Here is an 18,594-nt window from a genome sequence, read left to right as displayed (position 1 = left end):
TGTCACCCAAAGTATTTAGTTTCACGTACAAAATGTTTAACATTCATTTATAGTAATAAGCACATGGCATTATTCACATTTTAAAAAATCCTGCTTAATATCTCTGTCGTTGAATGTGTGACTTTGGGAACAGGTTAGTTTTTTTCATAGTTCAGAGTACATTTGAAAAATGCCAGTATATTGCTTTCTTTCTCTAACACTGAGAGTTAGTTGGTTATAAATTCAATCATTATAATAGTATATAAAATTTATTTACAAAGTAAAACATATAAGACTTACTTGGAAAAATACTTTTGAGCTATAAAATGTAGTTCTAATATAGATGGGATTATATCTTATTTCATAATTTTGAGATGTAATAAATCTTTATTTCTCACTTTCCTTTTTGCGACTTATAGAGCCATTATATGGAGGGGTTATTTCATGTGATTGAGAGTTAAAATGACTTATTCAAAATCATGTAATGAGATAGTGACAAATGTCTGAGAATTGTGAAGATTTGACTTAGAAAGCTAATTTCCCCCTCTTGATGTTGTGCTTAATTCCTTCCTTGTTCTGTATTGGATCTTGGAAGTTGATAAAACAACTCGCACTATGCTCCTTCAGAGTATGGACCAATTCCATTCTTCATTGTCTTCCTAGCCTAGCAGCAGTGCCTGGCACCTAGTAGGTCCTTAACACAGTAACAGTATTGACTTGGTTTGCTTTCAGTGACATTCCTATCAGTTCTTTTAGGGCTGCAGTGAACCAAGATACTACTACTTGGAAAGATTGAATTAAACACAGAAAGTAATCCTGTTGGAAGAAAATTTTTCCTGTATATTGAGTTGACCAACCACAGGTTTAAATTGTACCTTGTAAACACTGAGCTTTGATTGACCTGATTCCTCTTAGTGGTTCTAGACTTCTTCCATTTTTAAAAAAACTGCATTTCCCAAATCAAAACTACAATGAGGTATCACCTCACACCAGTCAGAATGGCCATCATTAAAAAGTCTACACATAATAAATTCTGGAGAGGATGTGGAGAAAAGGGAACCCTCTTGCGCCTTTGGTGGGAATGGAAATTGATACAGCCACTATGGAGAACAGTATGGAGGTTCCTTAAAAAACTAAAAATAGAACTACCATCTCACCCAGCAATCCCACTACTGAGCATATACCCTGAGAAAACCATAATTCAAAAAGAGTCATGTACTAATATGGAGGTTCCTTAATAAACTAAAAATAGGGAATTCCCTGGAGGTCCGCTGGTTAGGACTCTGCGCTTCCACTGCAGGGGCCTGTGTTTGATCCCTGGTCAGGGAACTAAGATCCCACAAGCTATGTGGAGTGACCAAAAAAAAAAAAAAAAAGAAAAACCAAACTGAAAATAGATTCACCATATGATCCTGCAATCCCACTCCTGGGCATATATCTGGAGAAAACTCTAATTTGAAGGGACACATGCACCCAGTGTTCATAGCAGCACTATTTACAATAGCCAAGACATGGAAGCAACCGAAGTGTCCATTGACAGATGAATGGATAAAGAAGATGTGGTATATGTATGCAATGGAATATTACTCCACTGTAGAAAAGAATGATATAATCCCATTTGCCTCAACATGGATGGACCTAGAGATTATTATATTAAGTGAAGTAAGTCAGACAGAGAAAGACAAATATCATATCACTTATATGTGAAATCTAAAAAAGAGATACAAATGAACTTATTTGCAAAACAGAAGTAGGCTCACATAGAAGCAAACTTATGTTTACCAAAGGGGATGGGGAAGGGAGATAAATTAGGAGTTTGGGATTAACATATACACACTACTATATATAAAATAGATAAACAACAAGGACCTACTGTATAGCACAAGGAACTATATTCAATATCTTGTAATAACCTAAAATGGAAAAGAATTTGAAAAAGAATATATATATGTAGCTGATCACTTTGCTGTACATCTGAAATGAACACAGTATAAATTAACTATACTTCAATTTAAAAAATGGTTAAAAAACCTGCATTTCCATGAAAAGGTGGATCATACTGTTTCTTTATTTGCTTTAGTCATCTTCTAAATATATCCTGAGCTGTATTTTAGTTTTATTTTATTTCATGTATAAATTAGTAGTGACATATAGACAATTTAACAGAGTAAGGTCTATTACATAGGGAAAAGTATCTTATATGTAAAAAATATCTTTATTTTATTATTATGTTAACAGTAAATGCTAATTAGTATTGGTAATTATTATATTTATTGAAATTATATAAACAGATTATTTCAAAATTGTGAAATAGAAGTTTTAGGTTCCTGATGTTATATCCAAGAATTTATAACATTAAATTATTTAGTCTGTAAGAAGAAAATATCTGCTGACTTTTCCAAAACCAGTATACCATTTAGAAATTGTGATTTAGAAAAACTCCTTAAAACATATAATTGAATGTGTCAGTTTTAAAAAAAATGAATTCTTAGAGCATTGTGCTATCTTATGTTTTGGTGAGAAGGAAAACAATGGTTTTCCTAAAGGTTAAACTTGTACAATATGATCTTAAATTTGCTTTGCAGACAATTGCAAAAAAATTTTAGGAGAAAATGCTAAACCTAATTACGGTTGTCAAGTCACTATTCAGTCTGAACAAGAGAAGCAGTTAATGAAACAGTATCGCCGGGAAGAAAAAAGAATTGCCAGACGAGAAAAAAAGGCTGGAGAAGATGGAGAAATTGCAGAAGGACTCCTGTGCTTTGATCCTAAGGAATTGCGGATACACAGGTAATAAAAGCCAGAAGCTGAAAAATGCTTGTGTTGTAATTGCTACTTTAATGTATCATTATCATTATTTAGTTTAGTTTTAACAACTTAGATGATTCTTATTTCTAGTCACGTTTTCTTACAAGAATAGAATTTTGTTGTATGAAAACCTAATTTTCTGGGATAAAAAATTAGTGATCTGCTTAATTAGAATATTCTTGGTTGCATCAACGTAGGTGAGAGATTTTGGTGCTGTGCACACACCACTAGGTTAAACTTTATGAAGCGTACACAAATTTATTTTGAGACTTTTTTCTTTCCTACCTTAATGAATACATTTTCCCATATTGTTACCAAGAAGTAGAAAGGAGAAAAATGAAATAAAGGCATTATTATACATGGTGTTTAAATATTGAAACCCATTTAAAAAAAGGAATTTACACTATGTTAAATATCTTTGTATTGTGACAAAGAAAATTATAAATAAAAAAAACATTAAGTCAAACTTATCAGATGATGTTATCTAAAAATAGTACCTGAAGATGTGTTGATGCTTATATGGTTGCACAGAAAATTTCAGGATTGCTAATAACTTCCTTTGTGTAGTTTAATCTCTTCTCTTTTATAGTGGAAGGCTGCATGAAATAGTTATTATAATGACTTTGTTTTAGTATATGCTTTCCTTTGCAAGATAAAAATTACAGATTTAGCCTATTTTTTTTGTATTTACAGAGAGCAAGCACTTATGAACGCTAGAAACGTTCCAATTCTGAGCAGGCAGAGAGACATGGATGTTGAAAAAATACATTATCCACATGTTTATGATTCCCAGGCTGAAGCCATGAGAACATCTGCATTCATTGCTGGTGCAAAGGTATGCACTGGTATATGACCACTTTCGGATAACATGTCTGTTCTGAGGAAATGACACATTGATTTTCCCTGTTTCTTTTGTGATTCTAGTACTAGTTGACTCTTCTATGCTAAGTTGTATTTTTAAATATTGAGGAAAATGAGATAGTGCAGTTTATGTAAAATTCTTAGTGCATGGTAGGTATTCAAAACATATTTGTTCTCCAACCTTTCATTATTTATGCAGCTTGTGTTTTTGAGTTTTAGCAGTTGCATCACTTTTTGCCTAAACTTTACACTGTGTATTGCACATTTTCCCTGGCTACGTGACTACATTTGTCTTCAGGAATACCATCTAATTAATGTACACTTAAAATTTGTCAACATAATATGGTTCGTGTGTTATATGAGATATCTGATTCATGAAAGCTTTGTGTGTGTGGTTTTTTGTTTGTTTTTGTTTTGTTTTTTCTTGTTTTCCTTTAAATTAGCTAAATTTATTTACCAGTGCTATGTCATAAAACCAATAGTGTTTTTTTTTCCTCTCTTTACTTAAAAAATCTTTACCAAAGTAATTGTTCTGTTTTGTATTATTATTGGATTTTAATTTTTGATGTTTATAGATGATTTTACCAGAAGGAATCCAAAGAGAGAACAACAAGATATATGAAGAAGTAAAGATTCCTTATAGTGAACCAATGCCAGTTGGGTTTGAGGAAAAACCAGTTTATATCCAAGACTTAGATGAGGTAAGATTATCATTTTATAAAGTTGATATTTTTGATGCTTGGTATGTTTTTGAATGCATTCGTATTGGAAAAGTTATTTTTAAAAGTTAGTTGGTTAGTACAGTAAAGAGATACATGCAGTTGGTTACTAATGAAGTAGGGGAGTTTAAATTTTAAAAAAACACATATATACATATATTTCTTTACACATTGAACATATTTATGTATATTTTGTGTATGTATTTCTATAATTATACGTTTATTTTGGTTATTTTAGCTAATATTTGGTTTAACCTATGTAAGCTGACTTAAATAAACTTTTTTTTTTAATTTTTTTTTTTAAATAAACTTTTTTAAAGGATTCATGTATTGATAGGTCAAATGTTCAACCTATAATAAAACAGAATATTATTTGGGGCCAGGACCAAATTCCAAACTATTTAATTAGCTTTCCCTCAGCTTTTAAATTTTGAATACTTTCAGTCCTATGGAAAAGATGCATGAATAGTACTATTCTTATACCCTTTTGTCTTGATTCACCATTTGTTAAAATTTTGCCATATTTGCTTTATCTCAAAGTAAAATATTTCTTCATTTAGTTTAAAGTATGTACATTATTTAAGGTTAACCTTTTCATCACCAAAATGAAGTTGCTTTATTTTCATATATATGTCATATGAAGTCATTCAGAAATATCAAATAATATAGGCAAGCAAAAGGAGCAGCAAAAAGAATATCTATAGCCAACCAAAACTGACTCCATTTTATACATGTGTGTGCATGTTTGTTTTGTTTTTACAAAAATAGAATTATATCACACATTTTGTTCTGTGTTTGTATATATACTTATATACAGCTTTGTATGTCAGTAGACATATTTCTACAGCATCATTTTAAATCACTATACAGTATTCCATTTTATGTCTTTATTAGTTTTAAACCAATTTGTTATTATTACAATTTTAAGTTGTTTCCTGCAATAAGTTTTTATAATAGACTAAAATTATAATTAAATCTTATATTAATGGGTTTCGTCCTGTGCATCAGAATTATCTGTCGAACTTTTTCAAAATCCAAATGCCTCGGTCCCTGTTACATCATAATCTCTTGGGAGGGGCCCACATATCTATATTTTGAATATGATTTTTAGAGCTCTGTAGTTGATTCTGAAATGCAGCCAGGGCTGAGAGCCTATAGGATTAAATAATTATATGTATAATTCTTGTTAAACCTTACCAATCATTATAAGAATTATCATCATGAAGATTTATTTAATTTTATATATTAAATATTAATATTTTTTCATATAAAAGCATCATTGACATTCATTGTCTATGTAATGAATGAGCCAGGCTTCTTAGTTTTTTTTGTACTTATTTCAAATATTTTGTTCATTTTAATTTAGATTATAGGAGTAAAAGAGATTTCTGAATGGGTTAATTCCATCTGCAGCCTTAATGTCTCTTTGCCATATAACCTAATACACTTGTAGGTTCCATGGATTAGGATGTGAACATCATTGGGGATCATTATTCTCCCTGCCACACATGATGTGGGTATGACCACAGTTTAGGTGTTCACCTGTTGAAGGACATCTGTGTTATTTACAGTGTTTGGCTGTTATGAATTTTATGAGTCTGTTTGGGCTGCCGTAACCACAGCCTAGTTGGCTTAAACAACAGACATTTATTGTTTCGCAGTCCTGGAGGCTAGAAGTCCCAGATCAGGGTGCCAACAGATACGTTTTCTGGTGAGGACTCTTTTCCTGGATTGCAGCCAGGTGTTTTCTCTCTGTGTCCCCGTGGCCTCTTCTCTGTGTGTGTACACAGAGAGACCTCTGGTGTCTTTCCCACTTCTTATAAGGACACCAGCCCTATCGGATTAGGGCCCCATTCAGATGACCTCATATAACCTTAATTATTTCCCTGAAGGTCCTGTCTCCAAATATGGTCACTTTGGGAGTTAGGGCTTTAATTTATGAAACTTGGGGGGGGTAACATAATTGCATCTATAACATGGTTAAAGCTGCTCTAGACATTGTTGTACAGGTTTTTGTGTGAACATAAGTTTTCATTTCTCTGAGATAAATGCCCAAGAGTGCAATTACTCGGTCATATTGTAGTTGCATGTTTAGTTTTCTAAGAAACTAGCACAGTTTTTTTCTAGAGTAGCATTTTATATGCTCATCAGCAATCCAGTGTGATCTAGTTTCTCTACATATTCGCCAGCATTTGGTGATATCACTATTTTTAATTTTTATTTTAACCATTTTAATTCATATTTTTATATATTATTTATATTTTTATTTTATTTTAACCATTCTGATAGCACGTAGAGAGTTCTCATTGTGGTTTAAATTTGCACATTCATAAGGGGCAATAATTGGGGAATAATAATAATGCAATGTGTCATTATAAGTACATAAGTAAACTCTTTGCCGTGTTAGCAATGTCGATAATGATCCCACCAGCTGTCATTAACCATGGATATTAATATAGAGCTCAGGAGAAAAATATAGATGTTAACAGAATGTGAGTTTAGTTAGATGCTTCTGTTGGTTTGGATCTTTTTTATGCAAGGCATAAAGTCTTTAAAATCATAAGATCTTTCTGTATCAGGAAAAGTGCTCTTGAATATGGTATCTTTCTCTTTTCACTAAGATCATAATTGCATGCCATTCCTGACAGTCCTATGGAAGTATAGATAAAACAATTTTATGTCCTCTCACTGACTGAATGTCGCATCAGATAAATTTGTCCTCTCTTCTTAAATTACTTCTATAATTTAATTAAAAAGGTAAGGAGAATTTTAAAATTCTAAAATGATGTGCAAAATTTCTGTTAATGCTGTTAAATGGGTTTTATACTTTCTTGGAGAGGGAATAATCTAAAAAAAAAATTGATGGGTTTCTGTATTAGGACTCACTCAGTCAGAAGTTAGAGAAATGAAACTGAAATCAAGTTTTAGCAATGAAGGCAGAATGTTGGCTTTTCTAACCAGAATGTGCAGGAGTAAAGCTGCCTATGTGTCCAGATGGATATATAGGTTCACATGATGTCATCAGATCTTTTCCTCTGCTTTCATCTTTCTCTTTCTCCATCTCTTTATTTCCTTCTCTTCTCTTTCCTTTCCCCCTTATCTCCTCCTCCCTCTCTTTTACCCCTTGTCCCCCTCCTTTTATTTTCTCTGGTTCTTTTCATCCCAACTCCCAGATATGCTTTCTCCATATAATCAGGGAAGAACATAGGACGGCAACTCCAAGCATATCTGCTCCCCCCTCCCCTAATTCTAAAAGCAAGAGGGTTTTCCCCACAGAAAACCCCTGGGATGCCATCAAGAGACAAGGAGGACTTTACCAAAGAAAGATGAGTGCTGTTATTACCTTAAAAAGGAGAAGGAGAAAGATGCTAAGCAGACAGAACTATGTCTGATATTTTGGTGAAAGAGTGAGGTTTGCTTTTTATTGGTGTTAAGTAAGTTGACTGCTATCTATTTCCACAGTTGGGAGTTATATTTTTTAAATAGCCAATAGAGTGTTATTCAGCAGAATTGAAATACTGATCCAAATATACTGTTTAGTTTGGAAAGGTAATATAAAAGATGCATAGAATGTTTCATTTGAGAAGTTAAGAAAGTTGAGTCCTATGAAGTCTGAATGTAGAGAATTTGAGATTTTCTGTGACCCCAGGTTATTGAATTCCATGCTTACAGGCTAGGTTCTGGGGGAAATGATGAATAGGGTATTATCCCTGATCTTAAGTTACTCTGTGTAGTGTATCTGCCCCACACCGTTTCCATGGAAATAACTAATACAGTAGGGTATGTTGTACAAATTTCTATGGCGGCACAGAGAAAGCAGACTAAGTTCACAGAAGCCATTATGAAGGTGAATGAGGGCACAGGATTTTTCCAGATAGACAAAGAGGGTGGGGGGTGTAGATGAAGGATGCTCCTTGAAACAGTTTGTGACCTTTTGTAAACAAGTATTTCAGTATTATTAGCATGTAAGCTACATGTGGAGAGTGGCAGCAAATTAGTTTAAAAAGAGACTTAATAGTGCACATGAAGGGCTTTGAAAACCATAGTAGGTTTAGACTCAATATTGTGGGAAATGCTACTTCTTAAAAATAAAAGTAAATGATCAAGTATTTTCACTTCCAGAATTACTCTGGTTGCAATTAAAAGCTGATCATTGAGAGTAGAGCTGCTGCAGTAGTTCAAGGGAGAAATGCTATGTACCTGAATGAAGAAAGTGGAGCCTATATAGAAAGTGGGACAGTGGAGAATAGTTTAGCTGTTAGTACGTATAATGTCTGATGACTGGTTTAAGTGACAGGAGATGAAGCAGAGAGAAGAAACTGGAATGACATCCAGGGTAACATGGGCGAGTGCCAGTATCATTTATTAAGATGAGGAATAGGGGAAAAGGAAACGGTTTGTGCATGTTAAGTCTGGGAGGCAGCGTGTTGGTGAAGAGCAGGGCCTGTGAATCCAAGCTGACAGCTTGAATCTTGGCTCCCCACATTCTAGCTGCGAGACTTGGGGCAAGTTACTCTCTGAGACCCAGTGTCTCACTTGTAAAATTGGGATGATAGTACCTACCTCATAGTTTTATTGTGATGATTAAATGAGTTAATATATGTAAAACACTTTTAAGTGTGTTGAGTACTTAAGACATTTTAGGTAAAATGTTTGCTTAAAATGATAAATGTAGGGCTTCCCTGGTGGCTCAGTGGTTGAGAGTCCGCTTGCCGATGCAGGGCACACGGGTTCATGCCCCGGTCCAGGAAGATCCCACATGCCGCAGGGCAGCTGGGCCCGTGAGCCATGGCCACTGAGCCTGCGCGTCCGGAGCCTGTGCTCCGCAATGGGAGAGGCCACAACAGTGAGAGTCCCGTGTACCACAAAAAAAAAAAAAAAAAAGATAAATGTAAACTGACACTGTGAGATCAATCATAATATGGATAAAATGAAAAGACTTATTGTTTCTTTGGAAATTATATTTATTAAATAAATTACTTCTGTGTTCATTTATGCTCCTCAGCTATTCTGTCATTCCAAATACATAAGTCACTCTATGAAGACATAGGATAATTTTCAGTTAATTGATAGAAACTAAAGAAACCAGTCATTATAATTACTAACGTTTGTGTTTATCTCAAGACTTAAAGTTTGGATAAAGGGAAATAGAAGAAGTATAAAAAATGTTACTTTTCCTTTGGTTTTACTTTGTTCTCTGAGCCTGAGTGCATCCTAAAGCTAAAGAGTTTAATGACACAGTTTGATTCAATCAGTTTACAAAGGCAAGAAAGCTAAAAGAAGCATCCAGAAAACCACTTCAGAATGTGAGTCTTTTTTATGAGATCAATTTGAACAAGATAAAATGTCACTAAAGTCTGGACATAGGCCCAACTAAAAAGCCTTTCCCTGAAGCATCCCACAGCCTGCTTATTATACTGTCAAGCATATTATCAGTTTCATCAGAACATGACCTTGAATCACTCGCTGCCTTTTTAAGAGGTGGTATCAAGAAATAATAACAAAATATAAAGTTTAAAACTGAAAAGTGAGTTTGCAATGTTTTTCACACTGATAGGGATCTTAGCAAAGAAGGTTTCATAAATTTCATGATGAAGGAAACAGTGTGGCAAAAATTAAATTTCTAATCATTTTAACAAATTTGAATTTCCCTTGATGTGTGCATAGCCTCACCTGGCAATTAAAGCCATGAGTATTCTGATAAATTTGCTGCCATATTTGTTTGTCAGATTTTTCACCACTTATTACCACCAAAACAAATAAATGAAGAAACACAACATGTAGATGTAGACTCCTTCTACATCTATTGTAAACTCCACCATACATTGTTATTCTTTTTGCCTTAACAGTCTTTTAAAGGTATCATTTAAGATATCTAAATAATAACCAGGAAAAGTTTTTATACTTGTGCACCTATCTGGCACCTTTATGCCTTTGTGTAGGTAGATTCAGATTTCCACCTGGTATTGATTTCTTGTAGTGCAGGTCTGCTGGTGATAAATTTTTTCAGTTTTGTCTGAAAAAAACCTTTTTTTTGGGTCTTTGTTCTTGAAAGATATTTCATTTGTTATGGAATTCTAGGTTGACAATTTTTTTTCTAGTACTTAGAGATGTAGCTGCATTGTCTTGTTGTTTACATTGTGTCTGCTAAGCATGCCCTCATTCTTAATCTTCGTCTCTATGTAATATGTCTTTTTTTTTCAGGTTGATTTTTAAGATTTTCTTTGTATCACTGGTTTTAGGCAGTTTGATTATGATGTGACTTTGTATTAGTTTTCTGTTATTGTATAAGAAATGACCAGAATACTAGAGACTTAAAATATCCATTTATTATCTCAGAGTTCTAGAGGTCCAATTTGGGTGGGCTTGACTGGGTTCTCTGTTCAGGATTTCACAAGGCCCAAATCATGGAATTGGCTAGACTGAGCTCTCACCTGGAAGTGCTGGGGAAGGATTCCCTTTCAGATTCATTCGGGTTGTTGGCCAAATCTATTTCCTTGCAGTTGTAGAACTGAGGTCCCCATTTCCTTGCTGTCTGTTATTCTTAGCTCCTAAAGGCTGCCCACATTCTTTGGCATGTGGCTCACTCCGTCTTCAAAGTCAGCAAAGGCTAGCTCGCATCTCTTGTGTGCTTCAAATATCTGACTTCTCCTGGCAGCTGAAAAAACTCTCTGCCTGTCACTACCATGGTGTGGTTTTCTTCAGGTTTTTTTTGTTTTTGTTTTTTGTGCTTGGCATTGGTTAAGCATCTTGTATCTGTGGGTTTATAAAAGTTTTCATCAAATGTGGGAAATTTTCAGCCATTATTTTTTCAGTAATTGTCTGCCCCCTTCCCTCCTTTCAGGAACACTTATCATAGGTATATTAGGGTTCCTGAAGTTGTCACACAGCTTAATGATGTTCTATTAACTTTAATTTTATTTTGTTTTTGTATTTTTCTTTCTTTATGTTTTATTTTGGGTAGTTTTTACTGCCTTGTCTTCAAATTCAGTATTCTTTCCTTCTGCAGTGTCTAAAGTGCTGTTAATCCCATCCAGTGTGTTTTTCATCTCAGTCATTGTAGTTTTATCTCTAAAAGTTTGATTTGAGTTCTTTTAATATCTTTTATGTCTCTACTTAACACAATCATTTCTAGAGCTTAGGGGGTCATCAGACTTTTTCTGTAAAGGAACAGACAGTAATTATTTTAGGCTTTGTGGACCATATAGGGTCTCTGTTCCATATTTATTATTGCTTTTTTATTAAGGTACCCTTTCAAAATATGATAACTATTCTTAGGTTATAGGTCGTACAAAACAAAACAAAACAAATGAAAACAGGCCTCAGGCAGATTTGGTCCACAGGCCATAATTTGCTGAATCTTGCTCTAGTTCCTTGAACAGTCTGTCATTTATGTTATTTCTGGATTGGTTTTAATCAGTTTTTCTTATTTCTTATGATAATTTTTTTTTCTGCTTTTTAGTTTGTTTGATCCTTTTTGACTGAATCCCAGAGATTGTGATTTTACCTTATTGAGTACTGGATATTTTTCTTATAAATATTCTTGAGTTTTTTTCCCTGGGACATAGTTAAGTTACTTTGGATCAGTTTGATTATTTCTGGTCTTGCTTTTAAAATTTCTTAGGTGGACCAGAACAGCATTTTAGTCCAGGGCTAATTTTGCCCCACAGCTGAGACAAAGTCTTCTGAGTACTCTACCTAATTCTCAGTTAATTAGGAGGTTTGCTTCTGTGGCTGGTGAGAACAAGAACTATTCCAGACACTGTGTGGTCAGGTTTGAATTTGCTTCCTCTAATGGATTCAGATGGTTCTTTCCCTGTACCTTGGGTAGTTTTCTCATATATGTGTGCTGTTTAGTACTCACCTAAAGACTTGAGGGAGACTCTGTAGATCTCTGTAGCTATCAATTCTCTCTGATTATTTTTTTATAATAAAAGTATCTTCCCGAAAAGGAGAAACTCAGCTCTAAGGGAATAAAGTAGGACATAAAGCTGATGGAATAGAATGTGAAACTATGTTTTAACAGAATCTTCAGTGTTTATCTGTGGATTTTATTTTTCTTTCTGAACCAAAAGCAGCAGATAAATCTGGAAATTGAGAATTACAGTCAGCCTTTCATACGTGGGGTTTCTGAATTCGTGGATTCAACCAACTGTGGATGGAAAATAGAAAAAAAATTCCAGAAAGTAAACCTTGAATTTGCCACCAACTATTTATATAGCATTTACCTTGCATTAGGTTTTACAGTAATCTAGAGATTACTGAAAATATACAGGAGCTGTGTGCAGATTATATGTAAATACTACACCATTTTATATAAGGGACTCGAGCATCTGCATATTTTTTTTTATCTGCTGGAGTCCTGGGACAACCCCCTCAGACACTGAGGGACAACTATAGCAAGACAAAAGGTATGTTTTCCCACCTCTCTCTGAAGGAGGCTAATGGCTAATGCGTTCCAAGGTAAGTTGTTATCAAAGGAGGGAAAAAATCTTCTTCTCATGACTAAATTATGAAAAGTAAGGTCTGTACTTTCAAGTAAGGTTTTAAGTAAAATGAGAAAGGAAAAAGGAGTTGACCCCACCCCACCTTTTCCATTCTTTACCTACGGTAGCGGTTCTCATTCGGCATTTTGCCACCTCTCACATCCTCCTCAGGAGAAGTTTGGCAATGTCTGGAGACACTTATTTGTCACATCTAGGAGGATGCTACTGGCATCTAGTAAATAGAAGCCAGGATGCTGCTAAACATTATACAGTGAATATGACAGCCTCTCACAACAAAGAGTTACCAAAATGTCAATAATGCCAAGATTGAGACGCCCCTAAAGAACAGAGCTGTCCGCCAGAACTTTATGCCGTCCATGGTTGGATATCTGAAAACTTGGTTCTTTTCTCTTCTTCTTCTCTTCCTCCTCCTTCTTCTTCTCCTTCTCCTCCTCCTCCTTCTTCTTCTTCTTTTTTTTTTTTTTTTGGTCTCTTCTAAGCATCAAGCAGATCTAAAACTATTACAGAGTAAGTTTGTTAAAACTTTTAAACTTCAATCACTTCCTTCCTAACTTCTTTGATGTTGTTGTCATGTACTTTAGTTCTATCTTGTTTTAATTTTTACACCAGATACTATTATTGTTATTATTATTTTATAGTCAATAGTTATTTGGATTTCCTATATATTTTGCTCATTGTTTTTAAATTTTATCTAGTGCTTTCATGTTCTGTGACTTTTCATTGCCTAAATTTTCTTTAGTGGGAATCTGGTGGTGGCAGATTAAGTTTCTTTTAATTTTTGTTAATCTAAAATACCTTTATTTTACCATTATTTGCAACAGATATTTTAGCTGGTAATAGAATTCTAAGTCCGCAGTTATTTTCTCTTAGCATATTAAAGATATTACTATATCATCTGCTTTTCATTTTTGCTTTTGCAAAGTCTGCGATCAACCTAGCTGTGATTTGTTTTAAGGTAAGATTTCTCTCTGTTTGCTTTTCAGATCTTCCCTTTGCCTTTGGAATTTTCTAGTTTTACCATCATGTTTCTAGATAAAGCTTTCTTTTTAGCTTCTTACTCATTTTCTCATTCTGTTGTCTGCTTAACATCAGCAGACAAAAAAGAAGGAAAAAGGACTTACATTTTTCATGCACCTAAAACATGGCAAACCTCGGTAGATAGTATTTTTAAAAAATCAGCAAGATGTTTCCCCTGTCTTCAGTGAGTTTGCAGCATAGTTGGGGGCATAAGATGGCATCTCTGTTGAATATTTACCAACAGTATACTGTGCAATGTACTAAGTACGAAATCAGTAGTTTGGATTTAATGTAATCTTAAATGGAAGGCAGAGGGATCAGTGCAGGTTATAGCTGTTAATGAAGATTTTTTGGAGAACTTGAGACTTGAGTTGTTTCTCGACTGCTGTGATCTGGGGGATTGGGCTTTTTTTGAAGAATGACAATGAACTGAACAATGTTTTTCATAACACAGCTGATGTGGGGTGTATAGAGGAAGGAACAGTTCCTGATTTTGTGTTGAAAACTTTGTGTAGACCTTGTATAGAATATTGGAGATTGTGTCTTGTCCATATTACTTTGTATATAGAAACTTTAAAATGGTATTTTTGTTATAAAAACTTGGTCATTGTCAGGAGGGCCATTATGTTATGTATTCAAATATTATTTAAAGTATTACTATGGAAACTGTAAGGAAAATCTTTAAAATTTCTCAGCTTACTCTCAAAAGTAATTGGGATTGGATTTTGATGCACTCAGTCTGCTTTGTGTGAAAGTATACTTTTGATAAGATATTGTCTTCTGTTTTAGGGGTCAATAAATTTTCAATATGTAAAAATTTGTTCCATTAGATAAGCTTTCCTATAAATGAGATTTTTATATATTTTTGACTCTCAGCAAGTATTTAAATTATATGATTAAAAAGTAATGTTTACTTGCTATGAAAGTTTACTATAGTTCAAATATATGAAATAGCTAGGTCTCATTTGAAGGGAAGTGCTATTTATATTTTCTTTTCTAAAAAAAAATTAATTCTGCCTGTATGCCCTGAATTTTTTCAGGATTGCAGTACCATAAAGTCTACTGGGAACACTTGCAAACAGCTAACTAGGAAACGGGCACCAGCTGCTTGAAGAATACCTGCTAAACTAAGGAGAGTTATACCTAGCATCTGCCTCTAGCTAGGAGTAATCAAACAAAATAACTTTCTTTATAACCTATACTTTATTGATTTTATGGGGAGGGAAATTAGAAGAGAGAGCATTAAAAGCATAATGGCATATTGAGCTACACCAGAACGATAATTTTAGAACTCAGATGAATTCAGAAGTCTGAAAAGTAGATGAATTTAGCTTATAATGTGGGAATTTCAAGTTGCTTTAGAAATGGACTTAGTCCATATCTTCCAACATATCTATGTATTGTGGTTACACAGGCCTATCATAAATAAACAGAAATATTGGGTATGATTGTATTGCTACTCACAGGTTTTCATTATTTGTCTCTGAAAATATGTACATCAGCAGTCATTTCTTGAACTCTTGATTGATGCAAGGCACTGTGCTATGGTGGGTACCAAAAGATTTAGAATTATGATCGTGCCTTTGAGGAACTTACTATCCCGTTAGGCAAGTAGAACTGATGTTGAATTCTCAGCTTCACCATTCGCACATTTTGTGGTATGGATCAAGTTACATAGCACGTCTAAGTTTGTTTCCTCATCAGACTATTCTGAAAAGAGTACATGAGTCAGCACACAGAATATGTGTAGCGCTATCTGTGATATATTTTGGGAGATTAGCCACCCAAATTGCAGTATGATATTGCAATCCTGAAAAAGTTCAGGGCGTACTTTGAATCTTTCTGTTAAGAGACATTGATAGGTGGAATTATTTTGGTATAAATAACTTTAAAATTCCTCAAAGATGAATACTGAAGGTAATGTAGAAGACAGCCTTAAATGAATAAAGATAAAGCAAAGGAACTTGCATTTTTTTAGTTAATACTGTGCATTTCTTTAGTTAATACTGTGCATTTCTTATATCACATTATTTAATTTAATCACCTTGTATAAACACTGAAAACAAGAGGTTTTGGAGAGGACAAGTTTAAATTTGATCCAATGGTGCAAATATCAAAGAGCGACTAAATAAACATAGGTAGGTCACCTTGCTTTTTGTATTCTCAGCAAGCTCTTATGTTCTTGATACATTTCAGAGTTGTATGAAAATAATAATTATGTAATTTGGGGTAATTTTAAATGTGTCAGAGGAAATCAATATATAAAGAAATCTTAATGGATTCTTAAGCAGTCTGCATAATATCATGTTTTATTCCATATCTTTAACGATTTCTTTCTTTAGATGTTTTGTTTATCCTTTAAATCTTTACATATTACACAAGAAGTTCAAGTAAAGCATTTATCTTACAGGGGGTCCCCTTACCTAACTTCTCCCTTCTAATTTGATACATGTTTAAACAGAAGTTTTTCTGAGTAAAATGTACTTTGTTCTTTCCAGAGTAGGTTGTGTTAAATTATGAAAAAATCCGATGACTAAGAAAACCTTAATCATTGTGTTGGGAGTGAGTAGGGAAGGTTAAGCTAACAGTTCTCAATCCTGTTTGTACTTGATAATCACCTGGGAGACTGTTAAGAAACGTCCAGATTACTGTTCCCCACGTCAGCAAATAAATGAAGATCTCAAGGGTTGAGTCCTGAAAAATCTGTCATTTTTCAAAGCACCAATACTCCCTACCCCAAGTAGGAAGAACCTGTTCTCAAAGCATCAGCCGCCTCAGCACACCCTCAGCCGAGCTCCTCCCTTGCAGTCTTTGACTAGGTCCTTCCTCCACTCTTTTGAGTGGTGGGTTCAGTGTATATTTAACTCTTTTTTTTTTTTTTAATTCTCATTTATTTATTTGGCCGTGCCGGGTCTTAGTTGCGGCACGTGGGATCTTCATTGCCGCATGAGGGATCTTTTAGTTGAGGCATGCGTGATCTTTAGTTGTGGCATGTGGGATCTAGTTCCCTGACCAGGGATCGAACCCGGGCCCCCTGCATTAGGAGCCTGGAGCCTTAGCCACTGGACCATCAGGGAAGTCCCTGGAACCCTTCTATGTGAGCTTCAGATCTCCTGAGGGGAATGAGCAGTAAATTTCAATTTAAGGAAGCCATTTATAAGTCCAGTTTACTGCTTGTTTCCCCAGTAAAGAAAACTTTGAGATCACCTCTTTTATGGAAATGAGTTAATGACATTAAATTGTGTTTTTAAAATATTGGAAAGTTTGAAAGGTACCAATTTAAATAGGCATTTATAAATTTTTGTTCTTCAGGAAGTCAGTACCAAGTATGTTATTAAGCATTGGAATATTTGAATACGCACGTGTGTGTACATTTGTATATTGAACTGACTATTCTAAATAAGTCATTAATACTTTCACTTATATAACACATTTTTGCTATATTATTATTATCTTACATTAAATGGGTTCTTGGCTTAAAATCTAATCTCTTAGATTAGTTAGTGAAAATAGTCTTTTTTTTTTTTTTTTTTTTTAGAAACTGTTTATTTTCCATCAACCTATTTCCCATTTTAAGAGTTTGAAAATAGTCTCTTATCCTTCAAAACAATTTGATGAGGATTCTGTTAATATGAAATTTTCTTGTTTAAGGAGATATATATTTAAAATGACATCGTTGCTTTATTTAATTAGTTTTAGAAAGTTTAAAGTCATTTGTACTGTAAAAACATTTTAAATTAAGAAATTACCTATAATTTAACAACTGTAACATTTTGTGAGCTTGACCGCATAAGTGCCCAGATACTTCACCCTCTTTAAAGATTTCAAGCAAGCTAGTGAAAATAATTTACAAGTTAAGGTCAGAGCTGAAACCGGTTATTGCTATAAATATCAGCCAAGAAACTGAAAATGATATTTTCTTTGTGGGACTTAACAGAATTTGACAGAGACTCTTTTGCTTCTATTTTATTGCCGTGGTTAGAAGTGCGGCTGTTTATTAGAAGGCAGGTCCCACAGTTTGGGTCAAAAAGACTATAATACCAATTAAATAATAGTGTCTTACATTTTTAAGATCTAACACTTAAAGTGATATCCTGGAAGGATATTTATAATATATACATGTCAGGATAAGTTTATCTCCCTTATGAAAATAATTTATTAACTTAGTAGAAAATGCCAGATTCTTTATCTCTAATTTCACTTGTGCTTTAAGCATCTGAAGTTTGTATATGTAATTGTAATACTGGTTTTGTGAATCCAGCCCTCGCTTATTCTGATGGTTCTGTCTAAACACAAGCAAACCAAACCTAGCCAAATCAAACTCATAAATGAGGTTCAGTCATGTCTTTTACTGTCTCTTGTGCATTTGGGAATGTGACTCTCGGCATAGCACGTTGGTGAAGGTGTTTCAGAAGGACATCTGACCTGCTGACTTGTTAAGAGTGTGCTGGTAGAAACCCACATGTGCAATCTTGATGGTTCATCAGTGGACTTTGTTACTGTGCAGCCAGAATCTTGTTTGTCTTTTAAAATTCCCTCTTGAGATTTTTTCTTCAGTTTTCTCAACAGGTAAGCCTTAGCTCAAACCTGGGAATGAGGAGCGTACCTTACCCTTCCAAGAAGAGGTTAGTGCTCCTTTCTAACACCCATTATGCCTTAAGTCCTCAATTAAATCTAGCAGTGTTGCTATTATTCGTTTTTCT

At 34.2% G+C, this 18,594-nt stretch overlaps 1 protein-coding gene across 1 annotated transcript in view; it reads left to right on the top strand.

The window, feature by feature from the left end:
• ASCC3 (activating signal cointegrator 1 complex subunit 3) overlaps positions 1-18,594 on the top strand; it is a 325,470-nt gene that overhangs the window by 67,389 nt on the left and 239,487 nt on the right. Inside the window, exons 6-8 of the mRNA XM_081251559.1 lie at positions 2,565-2,769; positions 3,481-3,622; positions 4,224-4,349. Of these exons, the coding sequence (XP_081107685.1) occupies positions 2,565-2,769; positions 3,481-3,622; positions 4,224-4,349 (473 nt within the window). The remainder of the gene's footprint in view (positions 1-2,564; positions 2,770-3,480; positions 3,623-4,223; positions 4,350-18,594) is intronic.

The sequence above is a fragment of the Mesoplodon bidens genome (genome assembly GCF_964165515.1).
Source record: "Mesoplodon bidens genome assembly, chromosome: 12".
Lineage (NCBI taxonomy): Eukaryota > Metazoa > Chordata > Mammalia > Artiodactyla > Ziphiidae > Mesoplodon > Mesoplodon bidens.
The sequence above is the reverse complement of the archived record's forward strand: the minus strand, read 5'-3'. Positions and strand labels throughout refer to the sequence as shown.